Source organism: Aspergillus versicolor, assembly GCF_001890125.1.
Source record: "Aspergillus versicolor CBS 583.65 unplaced genomic scaffold ASPVEscaffold_5, whole genome shotgun sequence".
NCBI lineage: Eukaryota > Fungi > Ascomycota > Eurotiomycetes > Eurotiales > Aspergillaceae > Aspergillus > Aspergillus versicolor.
The window spans coordinates 1-20,321 of NW_024467528.1; the positions used below are offsets into that span (position 1 = coordinate 1).

General features: G+C 41.4%; 6 protein-coding genes across 6 annotated transcripts; 3 read left to right on the forward strand and 3 right to left on the reverse strand.

Annotated features, from left to right (window-relative positions):
• Positions 1 to 4,740: 4,740 nt before the first annotated feature.
• ASPVEDRAFT_150733 (zinc-dependent alcohol dehydrogenase) lies at positions 4,741 to 5,796 on the reverse strand (the record flags this gene model as incomplete). Its single annotated transcript, XM_040808250.1, has 1 exon — positions 4,741 to 5,796. The coding sequence occupies one exon, from the start codon at positions 5,794 to 5,796 to the stop codon at positions 4,741 to 4,743; it is 1,056 nt and encodes a 351-aa protein (XP_040667769.1).
• Positions 5,797 to 6,352: 556 nt separating this feature from the next.
• On the forward strand, positions 6,353 to 7,968 carry ASPVEDRAFT_131764 (uncharacterized protein; the record flags this gene model as incomplete). The annotated part of the gene is made up of 4 exons (XM_040806856.1): positions 6,353 to 6,784; positions 6,848 to 6,924; positions 6,991 to 7,650; positions 7,713 to 7,968. The coding sequence occupies 4 exons, from the start codon at positions 6,353 to 6,355 to the stop codon at positions 7,966 to 7,968; spliced, it is 1,425 nt and encodes a 474-aa protein (XP_040667770.1).
• Positions 7,969 to 8,074: 106 nt separating this feature from the next.
• On the reverse strand, positions 8,075 to 9,580 carry ASPVEDRAFT_132515 (uncharacterized protein; the record flags this gene model as incomplete). The annotated part of the gene is made up of 1 exon (XM_040806924.1): positions 8,075 to 9,580. One exon carries the CDS (start codon positions 9,578 to 9,580, stop codon positions 8,075 to 8,077), a length of 1,506 nt encoding a protein of 501 aa, XP_040667771.1.
• A 265-nt stretch (positions 9,581 to 9,845) lies between these two features.
• On the reverse strand, positions 9,846 to 12,509 carry ASPVEDRAFT_131806 (uncharacterized protein; the record flags this gene model as incomplete). Its single annotated transcript, XM_040806861.1, has 3 exons — positions 9,846 to 12,175; positions 12,229 to 12,369; positions 12,425 to 12,509. 3 exons carry the CDS (start codon positions 12,507 to 12,509, stop codon positions 9,846 to 9,848), a joined length of 2,556 nt encoding a protein of 851 aa, XP_040667772.1.
• Positions 12,510 to 12,834: 325 nt separating this feature from the next.
• Positions 12,835 to 13,662, forward strand: ASPVEDRAFT_52802 (uncharacterized protein; the record flags this gene model as incomplete). Its single annotated transcript, XM_040814702.1, has 1 exon — positions 12,835 to 13,662. One exon carries the CDS (start codon positions 12,835 to 12,837, stop codon positions 13,660 to 13,662), a length of 828 nt encoding a protein of 275 aa, XP_040667773.1.
• Positions 13,663 to 14,130: 468 nt separating this feature from the next.
• Positions 14,131 to 15,469, forward strand: ASPVEDRAFT_887626 (uncharacterized protein; the record flags this gene model as incomplete). The annotated part of the gene is made up of 3 exons (XM_040818403.1): positions 14,131 to 14,262; positions 14,319 to 14,375; positions 14,399 to 15,469. The coding sequence occupies 3 exons, from the start codon at positions 14,131 to 14,133 to the stop codon at positions 15,467 to 15,469; spliced, it is 1,260 nt and encodes a 419-aa protein (XP_040667774.1).
• Positions 15,470 to 20,321: the final 4,852 nt, after the last annotated feature.

The following is a 20,321-nucleotide window of genomic DNA, read 5'->3' on the forward strand; positions in this document are numbered from 1 at the left end:
CCTAACCCTAACCCTAACCCTAACCCTAACCCTAACCCTAACCCTAACCCTAACCCTAACCCTAACCCTAACCCTAACCCTAACCCTAAGTAACCCTAGAAAAGAAGTTAATCCTAAAAAAAATCTAAATAAGATATATTTTATAAATTAGTAAGAAATAACTAACCTAGTATAATAATATTCTAATTATTAATAAGAAGTCTAAGATCTAGTATAGAAATCTTATATACTAGGCTTAACTAATTATTTAGATAGAGTTTATAGTTAAAAATCTACTAAGCCTTCTAAATCTTATTAAAAATAATCTAGTAGAAATCTAAGAGATAGAAAATTATATTTAACTAAACTAGAATCTCTCTATTAGTATACTAGTAAAGTTATACTAGAAATATTTTAGTATAGTTAATCTAGAAATTAAGAAGCTAATTCTCTAGTAATTTAATTACAGGACTATTAGTATTATTTAATAACTATTAATCTTAAATATTAATAATTAGAGTACTAATATTAGTATCCTGATTATCTCTAGTTTTAGCTAATACATGAGTTAATATTACTATCTAATAGTTATAGATTAATTATAAGAGAATTAAGGTATAGTTCCTGATCTATATTTATATATTTTACTAAAGGCTCTAGAACTATACAGCTATATATAATACTAGGATAGAATTAAATTTATAATAATATATTAAGTATTAGATAATTACCAGGCTAAACTTAAGAACTATCTAGTTAAGCTAATTATATATAGTAGTATCTAGGTTTATTTTATTATAATTTATATTTATCTAACTAATAAGTTTACTAGTAATTTTAGTTATTTTATACTATTTTTCTAGCTATTAATAGCTGGGCTAGAAAAGTATATCCTACAGGTAGTTTTACTTAATAATATAGTTCTAATAATAAATTAGCTATTATTATATATTAATATATTTCTAATAAGACTATTAGTTCTAGAGTTTAGTAATAAGATCTTAGAAGGTCTCTTACTATATAAATATATTAAATAGTTATATATTATACTAGCTAAGGTATCAGGCCTCTATATTCTAATTATATATAAGAATTATTATAGTTTTTACTAGAACCTATCTAATATTTTTATAAATTAAGAATAATAATAGCTTATCCTATACCCGGGAGAGATAATAGCTAGAATTAAAATTATAGAGTTCTAGTTTAAAAAGATAGATATAAATATTTATCTATTATATCTATAGTATGAGTTCTGAGACATGCTAGATAATCTTAATATAATTATAGTATAGCTAAGCTTAATTCTATTAATACTATCCCTAGATTTAATCCTATATATTATCAGGAACAGGAAAGGAAGATAATAAATTATAGATTAATAATAGAATATTCTAGAGTATATAAGTATAGAAATATATATATTATAAAAGACTAGTCTAGTAGATTCTGTTAGCTAGAACTATAGTAAAGTATTATTAATATTACTTTTACTAAAATAATATTTATAGATATATTTTATACTATAATATAGCCTTTTAGTATACTATCTATTACTAATATTTTTAATTATAATATTATTAGATCTGGTTGTGGTTAGTTAAATAAAAGTTATATTTAGAGAGATAGTAGAGGAAACTAAGAATAGTTAATAGCTTATAAATCTTATTAGTACTATTCCCGGGTTATATAATATTAATACTAGAAGTAATAATATAATTTAATTAAGAAAATAATTTAATTTTTTACTATTTTTTCTTTAGGAGCTGATATTTTTTAAATAGATATTAGGAGAGATTCTATTATATATAATAATTATTATAGATTATATAGAGAATAACCCGGAAATCTAGTAAAATATAAAGATATAATAGAAATATATTATATTTAATATCTACTACTAATATTAGTATATTACTATTATATTCTAATATAATAAAATAGCTAAAGATTATAGTTCTATAAATAAAAGGTAAAAATATAGGGTAATTAAGATAATAAAAATATTATAAATAATAGTATAATTTTTCCTGAATTTTAGTATATACTAGTATCTATATAATTTAGTACTAAAGACTTTTAATCTTATAATTAGTTTACTTTAAGAATTATACTATAATTTAATATAAACTATATATAGATGGTTTTCTAACTAGTCTAATAGATTTTATAAATATAGAATTCTTTTAGTAATTAGTAATTATTTATTACTTATTTTTATTCTCTATAGAAATAGTGTTATTTATAGATTTATAGTATATATATAAAATCTTTAATAGATAATAATTATTTTTTCTTACTATAGTAAAATAAATAAGACTTAAAAGGATTTAGTTTCTAGACTAACTTAAAAGAATTTAGTTTCTAGGCTAACTAAAAAAGTTCAGTTTCTAAATTAACTTAAAAAGATTTAGTTTTAAGAATAAAACTTAAAAGAATTTAGTTTTAAGTTTAAAAATTAGATTAGTAATCTTCTAAGAATTATCTCTAAAAATTATAAACTTTAATATTTAATATTAGAAGAACTATACTAGTTAGATTAATTCTAAAAGAAGATTTAGAATATCTAATATCTATTTTATATATACTATAAGCCTTAGCTTTATATAATATTATAGTATAGATAGACAAAGTTGTAAATTCATTACTGGTTACTAGAATCTGCAGGGGGCCTCTGGAAACTAAAAAGGGAAAGAAGTGCAAGAATAAATATTTAATTATTCTATTCTGGCTTCTTAGTAGATTTAATAACCCTAAATCTACTAGAAATCCCTGGATCCAGACTCCTAAACCTGCTGATTTACAGTTATCCAGCTTCCTAAAACAGAAATAGGAACTAGATACTGAAATTGTTGAAGCAGCCTGGTTTTTCTATCAGTTTTCTAAGCAGTTTTATAGAATATATAGTTTTAGGGTTTAGTTTAGTTTTATTTATTATCTATATTCTATTATCTTAGGGTTGTTATACTTTCTATAGAAATTACTAGGATAAATAAACTAGGGTAAGTTTTAAAAATAATCTATTTTTTATTCAGGCCCTGCACAGTCTATATCTATGCCTGCTAGCTAGGATTACTGCCTCAGGCACCAGGATAGTCTAATTAAGTCTAGACTACCCGTAAATAGCCTGCCAAGGCTTACCCCAACAAAAATTTCTGCTAATTCTATATCCACTAATTATAATTTCCTAAATAGGAAATCTCAGAATATTTTTATATAGTATTAGAATTTAGAGTTCTAGCTATCTAGTAATCTAATTTTATTTAAAAATATTAAGAATTAAAGATTTTAAGGGGTGGTACATAGTTGAACCCAGTACCACCCCCCTTGCCAAGCCTTTTTTTTGCAGTGTACCACCCCTGGTACTGAGACAGAATATAGTTAGGTTATATAATAAAGAAAATATCTACTAATTATAGATAGTAAATATAGAAATAAAGATAGCTCTACTAGGGAGAATAATAATAGTAATACTAGTTTAAGCTAGAAATAGAGACTATTTAATTTAGTTAATATTATATATATAGAAACTATACTTCTTATTAATAATATTACTGCTATTTTCTATTCTTCTTAGTTATATAAAATATAGGTAGTTATTTCTCGGTAGTTAATTAAATAAGAGAATAAGCTCTTATAATAATCTATTAATAAACTAAATATACCAGAAATCCTAATACTAGATTTAACTTTAAATATTATATACTAGTTATAGAGAACTATAAAGTTAGGTTTTAACTATAGTAGAAAATATATCTCTAAATTATAAACTCTAGTAGTTATTAATTAATTACACGGATATATATCTCTAGTATAATCAGGTAGTATTACCCTAGAATTTTTAATATAAATAACTTTATTAGTTCTATCTTAAATTCTTTATAACTTAGATAAGTTAAATTTAACTTATAAATCTATTAGTATTAAAAATCTAAGGTCTCTAACTTATATAGTTCTAAAATAATTAAATCTTTATTTTTAATCTAATCTAACCCTCTATGCGGGTTTTACTAATAAATCAGCACCTGCCCTATCTATAACCTTAATCTAACTGGACATCCATCTGGATACCGCCTGTGGGATAGAAACTATATTTTTTATTAATAGTATTACTACTATTTTCTATTCTTCTTAGCTATATAAAATATAGATAGTTATTTCTTAGTAGTTAATTAAATAAGAGAGTAAACTTTTATAATAATTTATTAATAAATTAGATATACTAGAGATCTTAATACTAGATTTAACTTTAAATATTACATATTAATTATTGGGGACTATAAAATTAGATTTTAATTATAGTAGAAAATCTATCTTTAAGCTATAAATTCTAGTAATTATTAATTAATTATATAAATATATATCTCTAGTATAATTAGGCAGTATTATTCTAGAACTTTTAATATAAATAACTTTATTAGTTCTATCTTAAATCCTTTATAACTTAGATAAGTTAAATTTAACTTATAAATCTATTAGTATTAAAAATCTAAGATCTCTAACTTATATAGTTTAAAAATAATTAGATCTTTACTTTTAATCTAATCTAATCCTCTATATAAATCTTATTAATAAATCAGCGCCTGTCCTATCTATAACCCTAATCTGACTAGACATCCATCTGGATACCGCCTGTGGGTTAGATCTTATGTAATCTTGTCTCAAGTTAGAAGGAACGTGACCAAGCATCCTTCTATTCTATCCAGAAAAGTATATATCCGGAATAGCTATGGCGCTATATATATATTATATTCTATAGCGTTATGCTATCCTAATAACGGACTTGCCCTGCGCTGTCCCGCGGTCAAGCTCCTCCAGGATATGCTCGATATCTCCCAGCTTTCTTTCGATCAGTTGTGGCTTTACTTGACCCTTCGCTACATAATCAAGCGCCTCCAGCGTGTCCTGCCGATCTCCAGTGGATGTACCCATAACTTTGATACCGCGAGCAACAAAGTCTGCAGGCCCTAACGGCAGAGTTGTAGGTTTCGAGGGGAGGCCAATACAGACGAGGGTTCCAGTCCGTCTTAGAAATCCGATGGCGTCGGTATAAGCTTGCGCTGACGAAGCGCAGATTAGTGCTCCGTGAGCTCCACCGCCTGTAGCCTCGATGACATCGTACACACAGTTCTTCGTCTCCAATATATCGATGTATGCATCCGCTCCGAGGCTCAAACAGAGGTCTCTTTTCTTTACGTCAAGAGCAACGACCTTGAGACCAATGGCACGTCCGTATTGGATAGCAAGATGCCCTAGGCCTCCACCAGCCCCTGCGATGGCAACCCACGACCCCTTGCGCAGGTCGGCAATCTTAAGCGCCTTGTAGACAGTAACACCAGCACATAGGATCGGTGCAGCATCGGCATCAGACACTCCATCCGGAAGCCTAACCATATAAGAGCTGTCTGCAATAGCGTACTCGGCAAATGTGCCGTCGACGTCCTTTCCTGTGAGCTTTCGAGTCTGGCATAGATTCTCATAGCCTGTCGAGCAGACTTCGCATTTCCCGCAAACAATATGTACCCAGCGTACCGCGACCCGATCGCCGATGTGCCACTTTGTCGTGTCTGCTTCAGAACCGAGGCTGGCGATCACACCGGTGCCTTCATGGCCACCCACTGAGACTTTGGGCTGCAGGTAGGGAATGTTCCCACGAGCCAGGTGGAGGTCTGTGGCGCATACTCCGGAATAATGTAGTTTGACTAGAACCTGGGGACCGACGGCGACTGGAGTCTGTCGTTGCGTAACGGAGATGGCCTTTGTCTTCTGGTCTTGGATTGCCGCGAGGGACACTTCTGGGGGAGTGATTGAACCCATTGTAACAAGTCAGTGTTTGAAGAAAGTTAAATTCGACTATTGCACCAACGAGGCTAGTTATTTAAATGAGGCTGCGCTATGCTAAGCCGTTTTAACTTATTGAATTGGAGGTCTGACCTCGGTTGCAAGGTTCGTCTGTTGTATCGGAGACAACGATCCGACAGTCAACCCCAGACCAGAATTTCCCCACAGTTGGGGTCAATGACGACTAGTTCACCTACTTCATGCTCCCGGAGTGGATGCAACCATCCGCTTCGCTTGCGAGTCATTTCTGGAATGCGGAGTTGGCAAGGGGGCACTCTGCTCCTTTTGTTTTTATAACACAGCTGCTCTCTTGGATCCGAAGAACAACGTTGGATCTACAAATGTCTTCAGCATGTACAAGAAGGCCAAACCCAGCTCGCGTGAGTCAAGATTAATTTTGTTCATTTTACCCGAGTGCATCATGTGGACTGAGGCGAGCTGATACCTAGAATTAGATACAGACATGGCAGGAGACACAGAGAAGGATGCATGGGAGCATAAAGATGACGCCTCCATCACGCCCAATCTCAAGATGCGTGACGGGATTATTCTAATGCCCCAGCCATCTGATGATCCCACCGATCCACTGAACTGGTCCTGGTTCCGCAAGCATGCCGCCATGTTTACAATATCATACCTGGCACTCATATGCTACGTCGCTGTGACTACACTTGTTACAGGAACTGTCCCCGTGGCAAAGTCTCTAGGTGTGTCCAAGTCTACAGCTGTTTATTTGGGAAACACACCTGTTGCACTCTATGGCGTGGCACCGTGGTTGTGGAGTCCGCTCAGTCACTTTTTGGGACGCAGACCTGTGCTTCTTGCTTGCAATGCTATTGCTATGGTTGGAGCTGTTGTTGTTACGACCTCCCAAACGTATGCAGCTTGCATTGTCGGTCGGGTCATTCTTGGAGCGGGTGGTTCGGCATTCTGGACACTTGGTCCAGCCAGTATTGGAGATATGGTACGTGTCTATAATTTTAGGGCGCACATTACTAGTGGGGGGCATATTAACAAGGTCCTACAGTTCTTCCGGCACGAGAAGGGGAAGAAGATTGGCATTTCCACCTTGGCAATTGTAGTCTCGCCTTTCCTCGGCACGATGTAAGTGTCTGAACATACCTTATTCTTCTCCTCGCAGAGCCACAAGCTGACCAGATGGGTTGACAGTATCGGCGGCCCCATAATAGAAGATCCAAATTTAGGATGGCGAGCATCCCAATGGATCCCCCTCGTGTGCATGGGCGCGGGCTTCATCATGCAAATCTTCCTCCTCCCAGAGACAATCTACATCCGAGAAGCAGCCAGTGCCAGTACAACCGTGACTGAAACTAAGAAACCAACCCTCTGGGACGGTTACGGCATTCATATCCCCAAGCGCCGTGAAGAGAACAAGCATAGTTTCCTGTTCATCGCCACCCGTCCTATTATACTCTGCAAGTACCCGGCCGTTATGCTATCGGCCTTCTGGTTCGGCATTGCCTATATGATGCATGTTGGTATCACAGCTGTGATCCCACTTGTGTTTGAGGCCGATTATAACTTCTCGGTACTGGATGTCGGTCTCACTGGGTTCTCTGGGTTGATTGGAGCTCTTGTCGGTGAAGTGTACGCTGGACCTGCGCTTGATTTTATAGTGAAGAACACCGCGAAACAAGATCGGGAATGGCAGCCCGAGTATCGGCTGCAAGCGATCTGGCCAGCACTCATCACTGTACCTGGGGGTTTGATCATGTTCGGTGCATCGCTCCAGTTTGGAAATGCATGGATTACGCCGTTGGTTGGACAGGCGGTCTATATATTTGGCATTGAGGTTGCCACAACAGTCGTGTATGACCAATCTCCCATCCCCAAGTATGAGAGCTGAGTACGCTAATTATGAGTACCGACAGTCAAACATACATCCTTGAATGCTATCCTCGTCAAGGTGCAGAGGTTAACTTGGTTTTCAATCTGATTCGGAATATCTTTTCCTACACGGCTCCGTTTTTCGTCCAGCCAATGATTGCAAAGGTGGGGATGACGTCGACATTTGGATTATTTGCTGCTTTGACTGTGGTTTTTTTCCCTTTCACTATTGGAGTTTTGATGTGGCGAGGCAAGGAAATTCGGGACAAGGGTGGGGATCCGGGCTGGAGCAGAGGCTAGGGGATAGATACATAGGAGTCGTGTATTCTAAACACTCGAGTATCTATAATGAGTGAACAACTGGGAATTTATGCTCTGCCTTTGTTGACTTAAATCGTACATTACACTAGAAGACATACTTCATCCCAGGCCTCGCCAGACTAACAATCTGCCTCTCTGTAAACTCCTCAATACCTGCTATGCCCCCAAACCGACCATACCCACTGGCACCACCAACACCCCCATTCGGAAGCGGCGCCTCGATATAGACGGTTGGTCCATTGACATGACAGCTGCCCGTCCGTATCTGCTTGGCCGTATCCATTGCGCGGAGAGCGTCCCGGGAGAAGACGCTCGCACACAAGGAGAACTCTGAGTCATTGGCCTGTGCGATGGCCTCTTCGTCGGTATCAAATTCGGATATAAACAGGACAGGACCGAATGATTCCTTGCAGAAGAGATCCATGTCGCGTGTAACCCCCTCCAGGATATGAGGGAGTAGAATTGTGCCGCATGGCCCGTGGAGCCTCATATCGCCTGTCAAAAGTGTGGCACCGGCCGCAACGGCGTCTTTAACAAGACCCAGCACGCGTGCGGCAGATGCGGCCGTGAACAGACCGGAGAGCTGCACGCTCGGGTCCACCATGTGGTTTCCCACCCGCAAGCTCTCGACTCGCTCTATCAGTCGCGTTTTGAAGTCCGCTGCGACCGAGCGATGAACAATCACCCGTTCAGTGGACATGCATATCTGTCCGCTGTTGGAAAGAGCACCATATGCGACGGCCTCAACGGCGCCTTCGATGTCTGCGTCTTCGAGGACAACGACGGGTGCCTTACCACCCAGCTCTAGGACGCACGGCTTCAACACGCAAGCCGATAATGCAGCGATGATTTGGCCCACACGCTCACTGCCCGTGAAGTTGGTCCGGCTAACTTTCGGATGCTTGACGGCAAACTCAACGGCGGCAGGGGTGTCTGCAGCACTGGTGGGCAGGAATTGCAAGCATCCGGCTGGTAGTCCAGCTTCAGCCAGTGCACGGACAACGAGATGCTGCGACTTGGGGCTGAAATCGGACGGCTTGAGTATGACCGTGTTGCCGCAGACCAACGGACAGCAGATTGCCCTCGCTGTCAGTGTCGCAGGCATGTTCCAGGGACTGATGGCGAAGACCACCCCGACTGGCTGTCGCTCAACCAGGATCGTGGTGTTGGGACGGTCCGCGGGGACAATTTCGCCCTTGATGTGTGTCGCCAGAGCTGCATTTTCGCGGAACACGCCGGCTGTGGAAAGGATGTTGGCCCTAACCCATCCCTTTGTCGCGGATACCTCGGCCGACAGAATCTCTGGCGCGTCGCTGTCGATGTATGTCTCCATGATATCGGCCGCCTTGAGGAGAATTAATCGCCGTGCCGAGGGACAAAGGGCTGCCCAAGAACGCTGGGCTGAATGTGCGCCATCAATGGCGGCGGCGTAGTCGTCTAGCGATGCAGAGGCACATTGGTATATGGTAGCCCCCGTCATAGGGTTCTTGACAGGGAACATGCCATGGTTCTTGGAATTCCGGTAGCTGCCTCCAATACACAGCTGTAGGGGCTCTCCGAGCGGATATGAGTTACTGATTGATGGATACATGGTTCGTCAACGATGGAACATCGGAGGATGTCTAGGGCTGTTTCACCATACCAGAGGGAAATAGCCTCGTAAATTAATGCCAGGATGCGGCAATCATGCATTCGATTAGTATCTTGGTAGAGCTCGTGCGAGGGGGGAGGCTGTGGCGTGGGGGTGAGAGGACTCCAACGGATGTGTGGTTCCGACGGAAAAACGCCAGGATCTGGGAGAAGAGGTAGGATTGGTAATAGTCTCGTCTCTAAAATATACAAGTATTCTACGTACGTCATTGCCCAATATTTCGGGCGAGGAGTGTCTCAATATCATCCCAGTCGACAGCGCCCGTCCCGTCAAGGCCGAAGAAAGAATCCATCATCCAACTGCTTGCATCTGATGGCCCGTCAAATGTGGTCAGGGAGCTAGCCTGCCATGAGGGACCTGGGGGGCCGAGGAGTCCTGTGGCTGTTCCTGTACCTGGTCCTTGTTGGGAGGCACGAAGGAAGTCGAGAGTCGGATCTATAACCGCTGCTTGGTTGGCGGTTGGGTCACTGAGTTGCTCGGCTGAGTGGAAGGGGTCGCTTGACAACGTCGCATATGGCTGCGTATTTACTGCCTCCGTAGCCGGCTGCCCTTTTACTGGGGCGTGGCTGTCTATCGGAGCGACGCGATGCGATCGATCTGGCCTCGACCCTTCCTCGAACGCAGCTACTACGCGTGCAAACCGAGTCATCGTACTGCACTTCCTTATGCGCAGGAGAACTTCCCTCGTCTCCGCAATGAGGCGACGCTGCTCCATCTGTAGGCGTGCTTTGTGTCGGTCGTGATGGTGGTTGGCGGAGTTGGAAACACGTAGCGAACGTAGGATCAGCACCATGACACCACAATAGGCATAAAAAACATCCATGGCCGAGGTTCCGTTCACCAGGTCAACAGAGTCGGCAAGCAAGATTAGGCGACAGAGCTGAACAGCGTGTGTTATGCACAGATCTGACAGCTGTTCATCTGGGGGGTCTGTTCCCTCACCTCCACTCCTAGCTGGCGCGGTTGCAACATGTAGAAGCAAGGCAGACCTTGTTACTAGAAGGCCGATGTATCTGTATTGGAGCTGCAGCACCAGTGCAGTCCGAAGCCGGCGCCTGCTCTGCCAGCCCATCATCATTCGTAGTTCTTGCAACGGCATCCGTGGCGACTCCCGGGCGCCTTCACACAAGATGTCATCGGCGTCGGCGATAAAAGGCATGTTCAGCGCATGGGTTGAGCTAAGCCGATTCTTCCACTGATTCAATGCGTCCAGGACCTCCCTTGCAGCATGTTCGTGGCGGGCTAAGCTGTCCCTGTTGATTTGGTCGTCGGTCGTTGGCATTGACTTGACCGCAAGGGATACCCTTGCTTGTGCCAGAATAGCCTGCAGCTCCAGGGAGAGTTTTGCAGTGTCATCCCCATCCTCGTCTCCATCTAGCAAAGCTTCGTGGGTAGAAACAATTTCCACGTCTTCAAACTCGTAGAGTCCGGTCGGCCTCCCCAGGCTGGATGCAAGAAACTGCTCGAAACCGTACAATGTGCAGAAGACCCGCTTTCGAGCCTCTCTCTCCATGGGCCTGAAATGTGCTTGGTTATCGGTGGCGCGATGCAGGCCAAGAGAGAAGGCCATATGTTTGGCGGTTCCTACAAGGTTCCACGCTGCATTGCGCTCGTTATGGTTGTGGAGGAACAGCGCCAGCAGGACAAGGGCTTGGACGTTCGTGAGGGCGCAGTTGGAAACTAGATGAGGCAGCAACAGCCTCGTGAGACTCACACAGTGCCGGGAGAGGGCTTTAAGGTCGACATGAGGAGGGAGGTCGTTCGCCCTAGACATGGACGCGAAAGCAATCGCCATGTGTAAACAGCCGAGCCAGCCTGCTGATTGTGGCTGCGCACCCCTTGCGGCCGAAGACATGTACGTTTCATACCCCTCCGCGAAGGATCCCCGGTGGAATAATGCGAAGTCCGGATGTATATCTCTGAAGTACACCCGCACCAGTGAATCGACCGCCGACCGCTGCGGAAGCTGTCGTCTGATCTCCTCAATTTCCCCGTGAGGGATACTAGCAAAGTCTCGAAGCAGAGATGAACCGAGGGACGCATGCGACTGGGGACTTTCGCCGGCAGGGGACACCCCTGGTTGCTCCTCGCGGTTGTTATCTGCCTCCAGAGCCTGAGCCGCATCTTCGTCCGTAAAGGTAGCAGTCAGTCGATTAAGCCCTGAACCCTGGCTACCACCAGCGCGAGAGTTGAGAATCAAGCGCCGGAGCTGACCCAGAAACTGAAGACTTCCGGATGGGCCGATGAAATGTTTCCGACCGGCTGTATCCCTGACGAGGCCGCCGGACTCTTCCGTGCCAGGACCAACATCCTGACTAGTGATAGGGTGTGGGTGTGGTGGTGAAGCCCTCTGAGCGCCATCTGATGCGATTCCACCCTTGACCAGCTCTTCTATCCCTACTGTGCTACCTTGCAACAAGTCTGGCATGGCATATCCCATGCGTTCTCCTAGCCCGAGGAGCCCCGACACTGTGGATACATCAACATCAGGAAATGCCCCATGTACGATGGCCTCCAGGCACTTGAATCTGTCGCCTGTTAGGAGTCGAGAGCCCAGACAATCCACCTTGGGAACGCTTACCTGTCACTCAAGTCATCTAAGCTGCCGTAAAACCTGGTCTTGCGTGGAAGAACGTAGGAGCATTCGATCTCATGCTCATGGCACATGACACAGCCGTGCCCTGACGGTAGTGGAACGCATCTACAGCGACGCTTTCGACAGAAGTCGCCTAACTCCGAGCTGTCTTAGCGCTTGTGCGAGTGAGAGATGCATATGGGGCTTACAGCTCTGCGCCGATCGCTTTCGAGCCGGGCCTGGTACCCTCCTGGGCCGTCGCTTCGGCGGCCTTTCTGTTGATGCCTCAGCCATCGCGTATGTGACAATGATCCGAGACCTCAGCCGGAGTCAGGGATGCGACGGGAGGGAAGAAGAGAACTTATCCGTCCAGCCCGGAAACAGCTCCCCGTATTTCCCCCGCATGGCCCCACGCCATTACTCTTCGGAATTCTCCTAACAGGCCGCCGTACTCCACGCTGCCGTGGGCCGGAGTCATTCCTCCGCAGTGGTTCACTGCCATCTTCCACAAGTCAAGACGAAAAACAGTCCGTCGCATCAGCATCGAGATTACACAGCTACAATCAGCATGGTGTACACGATCGAAAGCTTCACACTCCCCAGTGCCAGTGGCCGACAGATGGCCTATTCGCTATCGCCTGGGACCTCCGATCGCATTATCCTGCTTTCAAACTCCCTGGCAGAGGACTTGACCTCCTGGGACCGCGTTGTACTTGTGCTACAAGACCGCGGCTTCCGAGTCCTCCGCTACGACCAACCAGGCCATGGACGTTCCAGCGCACCATCCGTGACCGAGCGGTCGTCAATGACGTTCGAGATCATGGCAGATGAGGTGCACCTCCTCTTGAAACACCTCGGCATCAGCAGACTGTATGCCTGGGTAGGAGTATCTATGGGAGGTATCAAGGGCGTGTACTTTGTATCGCGCCACCCGGGCATAGTGAACAAACTTATCGTATCGGACGCGATCGCAATGTCGCCAACCGTGGCAGGGATCACAGACAACTTTGCAGCGAGGGCGCGTACAGCCAGAGAAGCAGGATCAGTCGCAGAGGACCTTGCCATCACTCGAAAACGGTGGTTTGGCGAAGAATGGATGGCAGAGAACCCGGCAGAAACGGCGAGAATGGAAATTTCGATGGCGACTACGACGATTGCAGGTCTCGAGGCTTGTTGCACAGCACTTGGGCAGCCCTCCTTTGATCTTAGGCCTCTCTATCCTGGCGTCGGAAAGGGCTGTGATGAGGCGCTCATTGTTGCTGGTGAGAAAGATGCGGACTTGCCGATCAAAATGCAGGACACGCGCAATGCCATGGAAGACAGCTTTCGCAGTCATGGAAAGAAGGCCCCTGTGCAGATGAAGATTGTAAAGTCTGCTGGACATGTTCCCTATATCGATGGGTTTAAGGACTTTTGTGAAATAGTCACTGGCTTTTTGGGTAGATAGCTGTACATAGATTTGGCAAGGTGTAATAACATTGTCATGGAATTTAAATTACTATTTCTAACTAATATAACTACTCTAACTACCTGTTGGAGTTCCGGAATGCTGCTACATCTTCATACTATAAAGAACCCTAAGTAACCCAGGAATGATAGAACCATTCTTGGGTACCAACAGAGTATATTCAATCTTGATCATCCATGCTCTACTTGTAACCGGTGCAACCACAGTCGGACTGATGGATAGTGGTGGAGATGGCGGAACCATTTCCCTGTCGGATGCAGCCATCCGACAGCCAGGTGGACGACAAATCGTCCGCAGACTTCTTTGGCCATAGTGGGCAGAGCATTGCACTCGCCTGTAGTTCACATTTCTATCCAAATATTTATAAAACCACCCGACCCAGAGCAAAAGATCAGCCATATCATCCACAGTGCTACGAAAGCCTCCATAGCAACAACTCATTTCACAATGCCAAAAGCTTCCAGAGCGCTAAATGTGCTTGTCGTTGGCGCTGGCCTGGGTGGCCTAGCAGCGGGCTTGGCCCTACAGACCGACGGCCACAAGGTGACTATTATCGATTCAGCTCCCCAGTTCGCAGAAGTAAGTGTCCCTCCGTCCCGTTCTACGGCACTGGCTGAAACATATCATTCCTATAGGCTGGAGCCGGTATCAGGATTCCTCCTAATTCTAGCCGCCTCCTTATCCGATGGGGGGTGTTGACCTGGAGAGAATGAAGAAGTCGACTTCTCAGCGATACCACTTCATTCGGTGGAAGGATGGCAACACGATCTTCAATTTACCGTTCAATGATATTGTTGAGACACATGGGGCTCCATACTGGCTAATCCACCGTGCCGACCTACATGCGGCCCTGCTTGATGCGGCTAACAAGGCCGGGGTCAAAGTCTTGACTAAGAAGGCTGTTGTCTCATATGACTTCGATGCTCCATCTGCTACTACCAAGGACGGAGAAACCTTCACGGCGGACCTTATCGTTGGAGCGGACGGCATCAAATCTCTATGCCGGCCACTGCTTACTGGCCAGCCTGATATCCCTCGCGACACTGGAGACGTTGCGTACCGAATCCTTATTCCCGCCGAGAAGTTGTTGGCCGATCCAGATCTCGCCCATCTTATCATCGACCCTTGCACGACATCATGGTGCGGTCCTGATGCGCATCTGGTCGGATACCCGATCTGCAACGGCGAGATGTACAACATCGTCGTCTGTGCTACCTCCTACAACGAGACTACGGACGAGGTCTGGGTTGTCAAGGGCGATAACAGTGAATTATGCAACCGCTTTGCGAGCTGGGAGCCCAAGGTCCAGAAACTCTGTGCACTGACCGGGGATTTCATGAAATGGCGACTGTGTGATCTGCCCAACCTTACTCGCTGGACACATCCCTCTGGTAAGGTTGTGCTGCTTGGTGATAGTTGTCATCCTATGCTCCCCTACCTTGCTCAGGGAGCTGCACAGGCATTCGAAGACGCTGCGGTTCTACGTGAGGTGCTCCAACAGGATGTGAACATGGCCAAAGCCTTGAAGCAGTACGAGGAGATCCGCATGCCCAGAGCTAGCCTGGTACAGGCCAAGACGCGCGAGCACCAATACATCTTGCACATTGACGATGGGGAGGAGCAACAGGCCCGGGACGAGAAGATGGCTCTGGATGCGGCAGAGAATCCAGTCTTCTGGGGCTACGGTGACCGCAGGAAATGGCTGTTTGGCCACGATGCAGAGATGATTGGGAAGGAGGGGGCAAACTGGAGGGATGCGTCCTTGGACAAGATCCACGTAGCATAGTTAATTTCAAACTCTGCAATATCACAAGCTCTTCTGCCTTTACAATATAAGGCCACTACAACCGTGAACATGAAGCTCCTCGCTGCTATCTCTACCATGACCTTTGCCCTCACTACCCTCGCAGTCGCCACGCCCAACTCTAAGCCCCAAGCTAGAGCTTAGTGTGATGGCTCTCCTACTACATATGTTCTCTGGAACGAAGGCTGCCGTGACCCTGACGACTGCTAAGTCTACATTTCTATAATATGAGTATAGTGAAACATTACTCGTGGCGTTTATATTCATCTCGCAACGGCAATAGCCCATTTGTATCAAGTGAATTGCTAACTCAACTACCCAGAGCTTCTTGAAATAGTTGATCTCTATGCAGCCATTCCGATATTTGATAAGCTCGATGGATTTGATGGGCGCTTCCCTTCCTGCATTGGTATAGTCCTCAAAAGGAATACAGCAGACTATTAAACAATAAATAATATAAGGTATATGGTGCTTGATATTACTCTAAGGTAATTAACAAAAGGCAGAGTAACTTTCAGCACGTATGCTCCAAAGTTCAAGAGTATCGTGGCCTTACTACAGCAGTCGGGTCAAAGTAAGTATAACTATAAGAATCTAATCCAGGAAAGCATAGAGTTTGCTACACTTTAAATATTCCATCCGTCTCCTGGTTATCTAATTATGGGATTATCAATTTAATAACTCTAAACATCTAGCACTAGGAAGTTGTTGGAGGGGGGGTGCTGACAAAGTTAACTTTATACTATAGTTATATATAGTTATATATTCTGGCCACCTTCCAAAGCGTAATACCAGATCACTCCGGTGCTTGCCGTAGTATGTTCCATTATAGGTACCAAACCAATAGCTATCATTTAGAGAGATCTATCACATAGAAGCTATTCAATGGATCTGTCCCCGTGGTGCCATCCATGACAAGCGTCTGATGTTAGCCGCCCATACTCCACTGACGTATTTGCGTATTTGTCCTCTGGTGCCAATGCAAAAAGCCCAAATCGATTTCGTATTTTCAACTCTAAATTTTGGGACGAGCCAATAGAGCATCTTATTAATCCTTAAGATGACCCTGCCCTTTTTGATAGTTGGAAAAAAAAAAAGCTAGCGAGACCTGTGAGATAATCGGAATGCCTGGAATTCTCTATTAAAGTCTCTGATACTATATTTAAATAGTTTATTTATAGTTATAATACTATAACCGAGATCTGATCCTTCATCTTGGCATCATTCCGCTAATTGAAGAAATATATCCCAGGGCTGGCTTGGTGTACCAACACCTAATATAGATATCCTCAGAGCAGGTACATATAATTAGATACTAACCAGCTCCCCAGCCCTTCATCGCTTAAATATAGTATATTCAGAAATTAATACTTCGGCTCTGTATACAAGAATAACACCGCCTGCATAGAGATTTAATAAATCAGGGTTAGTCTTCACTATATTACCAATTACTAAGATAGAAAGATATATACTAGTATTCCACAGGAACACGAACAGAAGGTAAGACAGCCGTGAAACAGCCCTAATTACAGGCCAGATAACCCATCACACGTGCGGCAGAGAAAGGCCTAGGGAGTAGGGTTAATCAAATAGGATATACTATTGTCAGGTATAGAGCACAGATGTTGAACTGTCTCTTTATATTACATAATAAAGTACCGCGATAACCCTCTCCTTCAGCCTTTGTGTGGTGCTTAATATCCAGTGGGTTGAATAAGACTTTAGTCTAGTATATCTATTATATCTATTATATATTTTAAACCTCATGCAAGGTGGGCTGAGTATTCTTGGGACTCTTGATATCTTTCTTTTCCCTGATAGCTAAATTGAGCTGGTTTTTACTCTTTTTAGAAAACCTAAACCTAAATAGATAGAACCTGCAGAACCTAAAATAATATTATATAGCTTAGATAAAACTTTTTCTAGAATTTTTATATAATTTTATATAGTTTAATAGTTTAATATTCTATATTCTTTTACTAGAACTTAAAATATTTAAAGTTATATAATTTATTAAGATTTTAAAAAAATATCTTAGTAACTTATTTTAAAATATTAAAAATATCTATTTTTTAGTTCTAAATAGGTTTTTATATAAAAAATTTAAAAAATTTAAAAAATTCTATTTTTAGGAAGGATTTAGATTTATAGAGTATAGAACCTAGTCCTAAATCTATAAATAATTATTTTTTAAATAAGTTAGTATACAGATAATTATATCCTAATTAAGATTAGCCTTAAAATTTTAGGTAGAACCTGCCCTATCCCGGCCTAAACTCTCATAGGTTTAGGATAACTAATCAGATCCCTGAACCTGCTACAAGTTAGGGTGCCTGAGGCCTCAACCCGGCCTAACCCAACCCATATACATGTCTAACTATAATACTACTTAGTAAGAAAATCCTTAGAAATAAGAAGATTTTATTCTACTATAAATTAATCCTTATTAATAACTACTTGTGATAACATCCCGAGATCGGTAAATATCGAAGCCATTGAAATGCCGAAGTGCAGCCTGAAGGCACACTTCTGGTGTTATTATTTTTTTTAAATCTATCTGCTATCTAAGTATCTATATATAATCTACTAGATATCGGCAACTGTCTTAACTAATAGTAGGGCTACCGGGTATCAATATCCCTGATATATATCAAAGGCATTAATATCTCCGAGTACTACTATAGAGGATTATATCCTTCTCTACTTATCTAGCTGTCTACCTAGACAGCCCATGGTTTATTATCCAGGTAGATATATATTCCTCCTAAATATAGAGAAGCTTATTAGAAGTCTTATATTAATATAAAGAAGACTGGTTTATATATTATTTAATCTAGAAAGAATATTAGGGGATAGATCTATATTAAAATAAACTATTATAAGATTCCTGGAGATTATATATATAGAATCTTCATATTTTTATTAGTCCTTGTACTGTCAGGAATCTAAGATAGAAAGAAAGATAAAATAAGTCTTTATAAGCTTATACAGGCCTTACTTAGTCTTTATAAGGCTAAAGCTAGGCTGGAGATATATAAGTAAACCTCTAGGGTATTTTATTCTTAATCTTCTTTATATCTATTCTATATTATTAAGAGGTCTGTAGAATTAAAGAAACTATAAGGTTAAGATCTCTATTATTCAGAGAGTATAATTCCCTATAGTAACAGACTAGTTAACTTAATTAATATAGCTTATTATAGTTAAGTAAATTTTTATAAGCCTTAAAATTAACATGTCTATTTATTTATTTATATTACCCTTACTAAATCCTTAGCTTCCCTTTTACCTCTCTATATATCTTATCCTTGTTATCTTAACTCTCTTTATTATCAGTATTCTTGATCCCTTATATTTCTTATTATTAGTGCCTATCACCTGCCCCTTATCTAGTTATTAATTATTAATATTACTGCCCTCTCTATTTTATACTATAGCTTAAAGTAATCCCTCTCTATAAAAGAAAAAGCAGACTATATCTATAGTTATCCCTTCTTATATCCCAGAGCCTGCCGAGGAATCAGCCTTATTAAATACTTATAAATCTATTTCCCCAGCCTGTCTTATTCTGGAGGCTGACAGGATTAGTCTTATTAAATTAGCTCCTAGTTTAACTGTGATCCTGCTTTTCCTAGTTATTAGAGATCCTAATTAGTCTTTAGATTATAAAGATAGACTAGTTATTAAAATATCTTAAACTACCTACTAGAAAGGTAACTATATCTTATATCTCTATAGAGAAGCCCTATCTAAAGATAAAGCTTATATATACTGCTAAACTAGTGGGGTCTTTATAAGTTATATAATTAGACCTAAATATTATTATAGTACTATATAGTTTAGCTTATATAGTAACTATATATAGGCTAGAAATAGAGCTAAATATTCTACCTATATAAACCAGGGCTTACAAGATTAGACTACTCTATACTCTGAGTAAGTTATTATCTCTGCCTGTCTTATTTTTATCTCTATTAATCTTACTAATATTAGTCTTGTTTAGGGAGGTTTACTGTTCTGGTAGTCTGGAGGAGACTTAGACAAGGCTTATAGCCTATAAGACTATATAGGCTTCAGTTCAGCCTATACTAACCATATATCCTGGCAAGGTTCTATTATCTGTTATTAAACTCTCTATTAGAGTAGTTACTAATCTCTTAGATTTACTATAAACTCTATTTAATAGTAAGATACTTGCCTGGGGCATATTCCCTGCTTTATAGAATAATCCGTGCCTTCTGTTTAAAGTAGTATAGGATTTATTAACTTTTAATTCTATTATTACTGCTTGTCTTCAAGCCCTTAATACTGTTAATAAGATTAATATCTATAAATTCTAGACCTGAGAAGCCTACTAGCTTATACTCCAGGTATACTCCTGTCCTTGCCTTTTATTCTCCCTTTTCTAACTCTATATAGGCTGCTGCCCTTTAAAATAATAAACTTTTTAGTCTGATCCCAAGCCCTGCCCGTCAGCCTGTCATGGGTGATAGTAAGTCTAAGACAGAGTCCTTAAAGAAACACTAGTACTACTCTCCTGGGTCTACTAGGAAAAGAACCAAGACAGCCCTGGCTATACTAGAGGCTCTTATACCAGTTAATTTTAAATATAATAATAACAGTGACTTAGATCTGGAGGTTATAATAACTGGTGCTTTATATACAGTATCTATTAAGCTTGATAAAGATAATTCTGCTCCTGTTATTAAAAAAACTGGTAATAATAATATTATTAGTATTAATAAGGCCTAAACACTATTGTCTTTTTATTAAAACTAGTTTTCGGCTGTAGCTTAGTCCTAGTTATTTAGCTTTAAAATAAATACTAAGATCT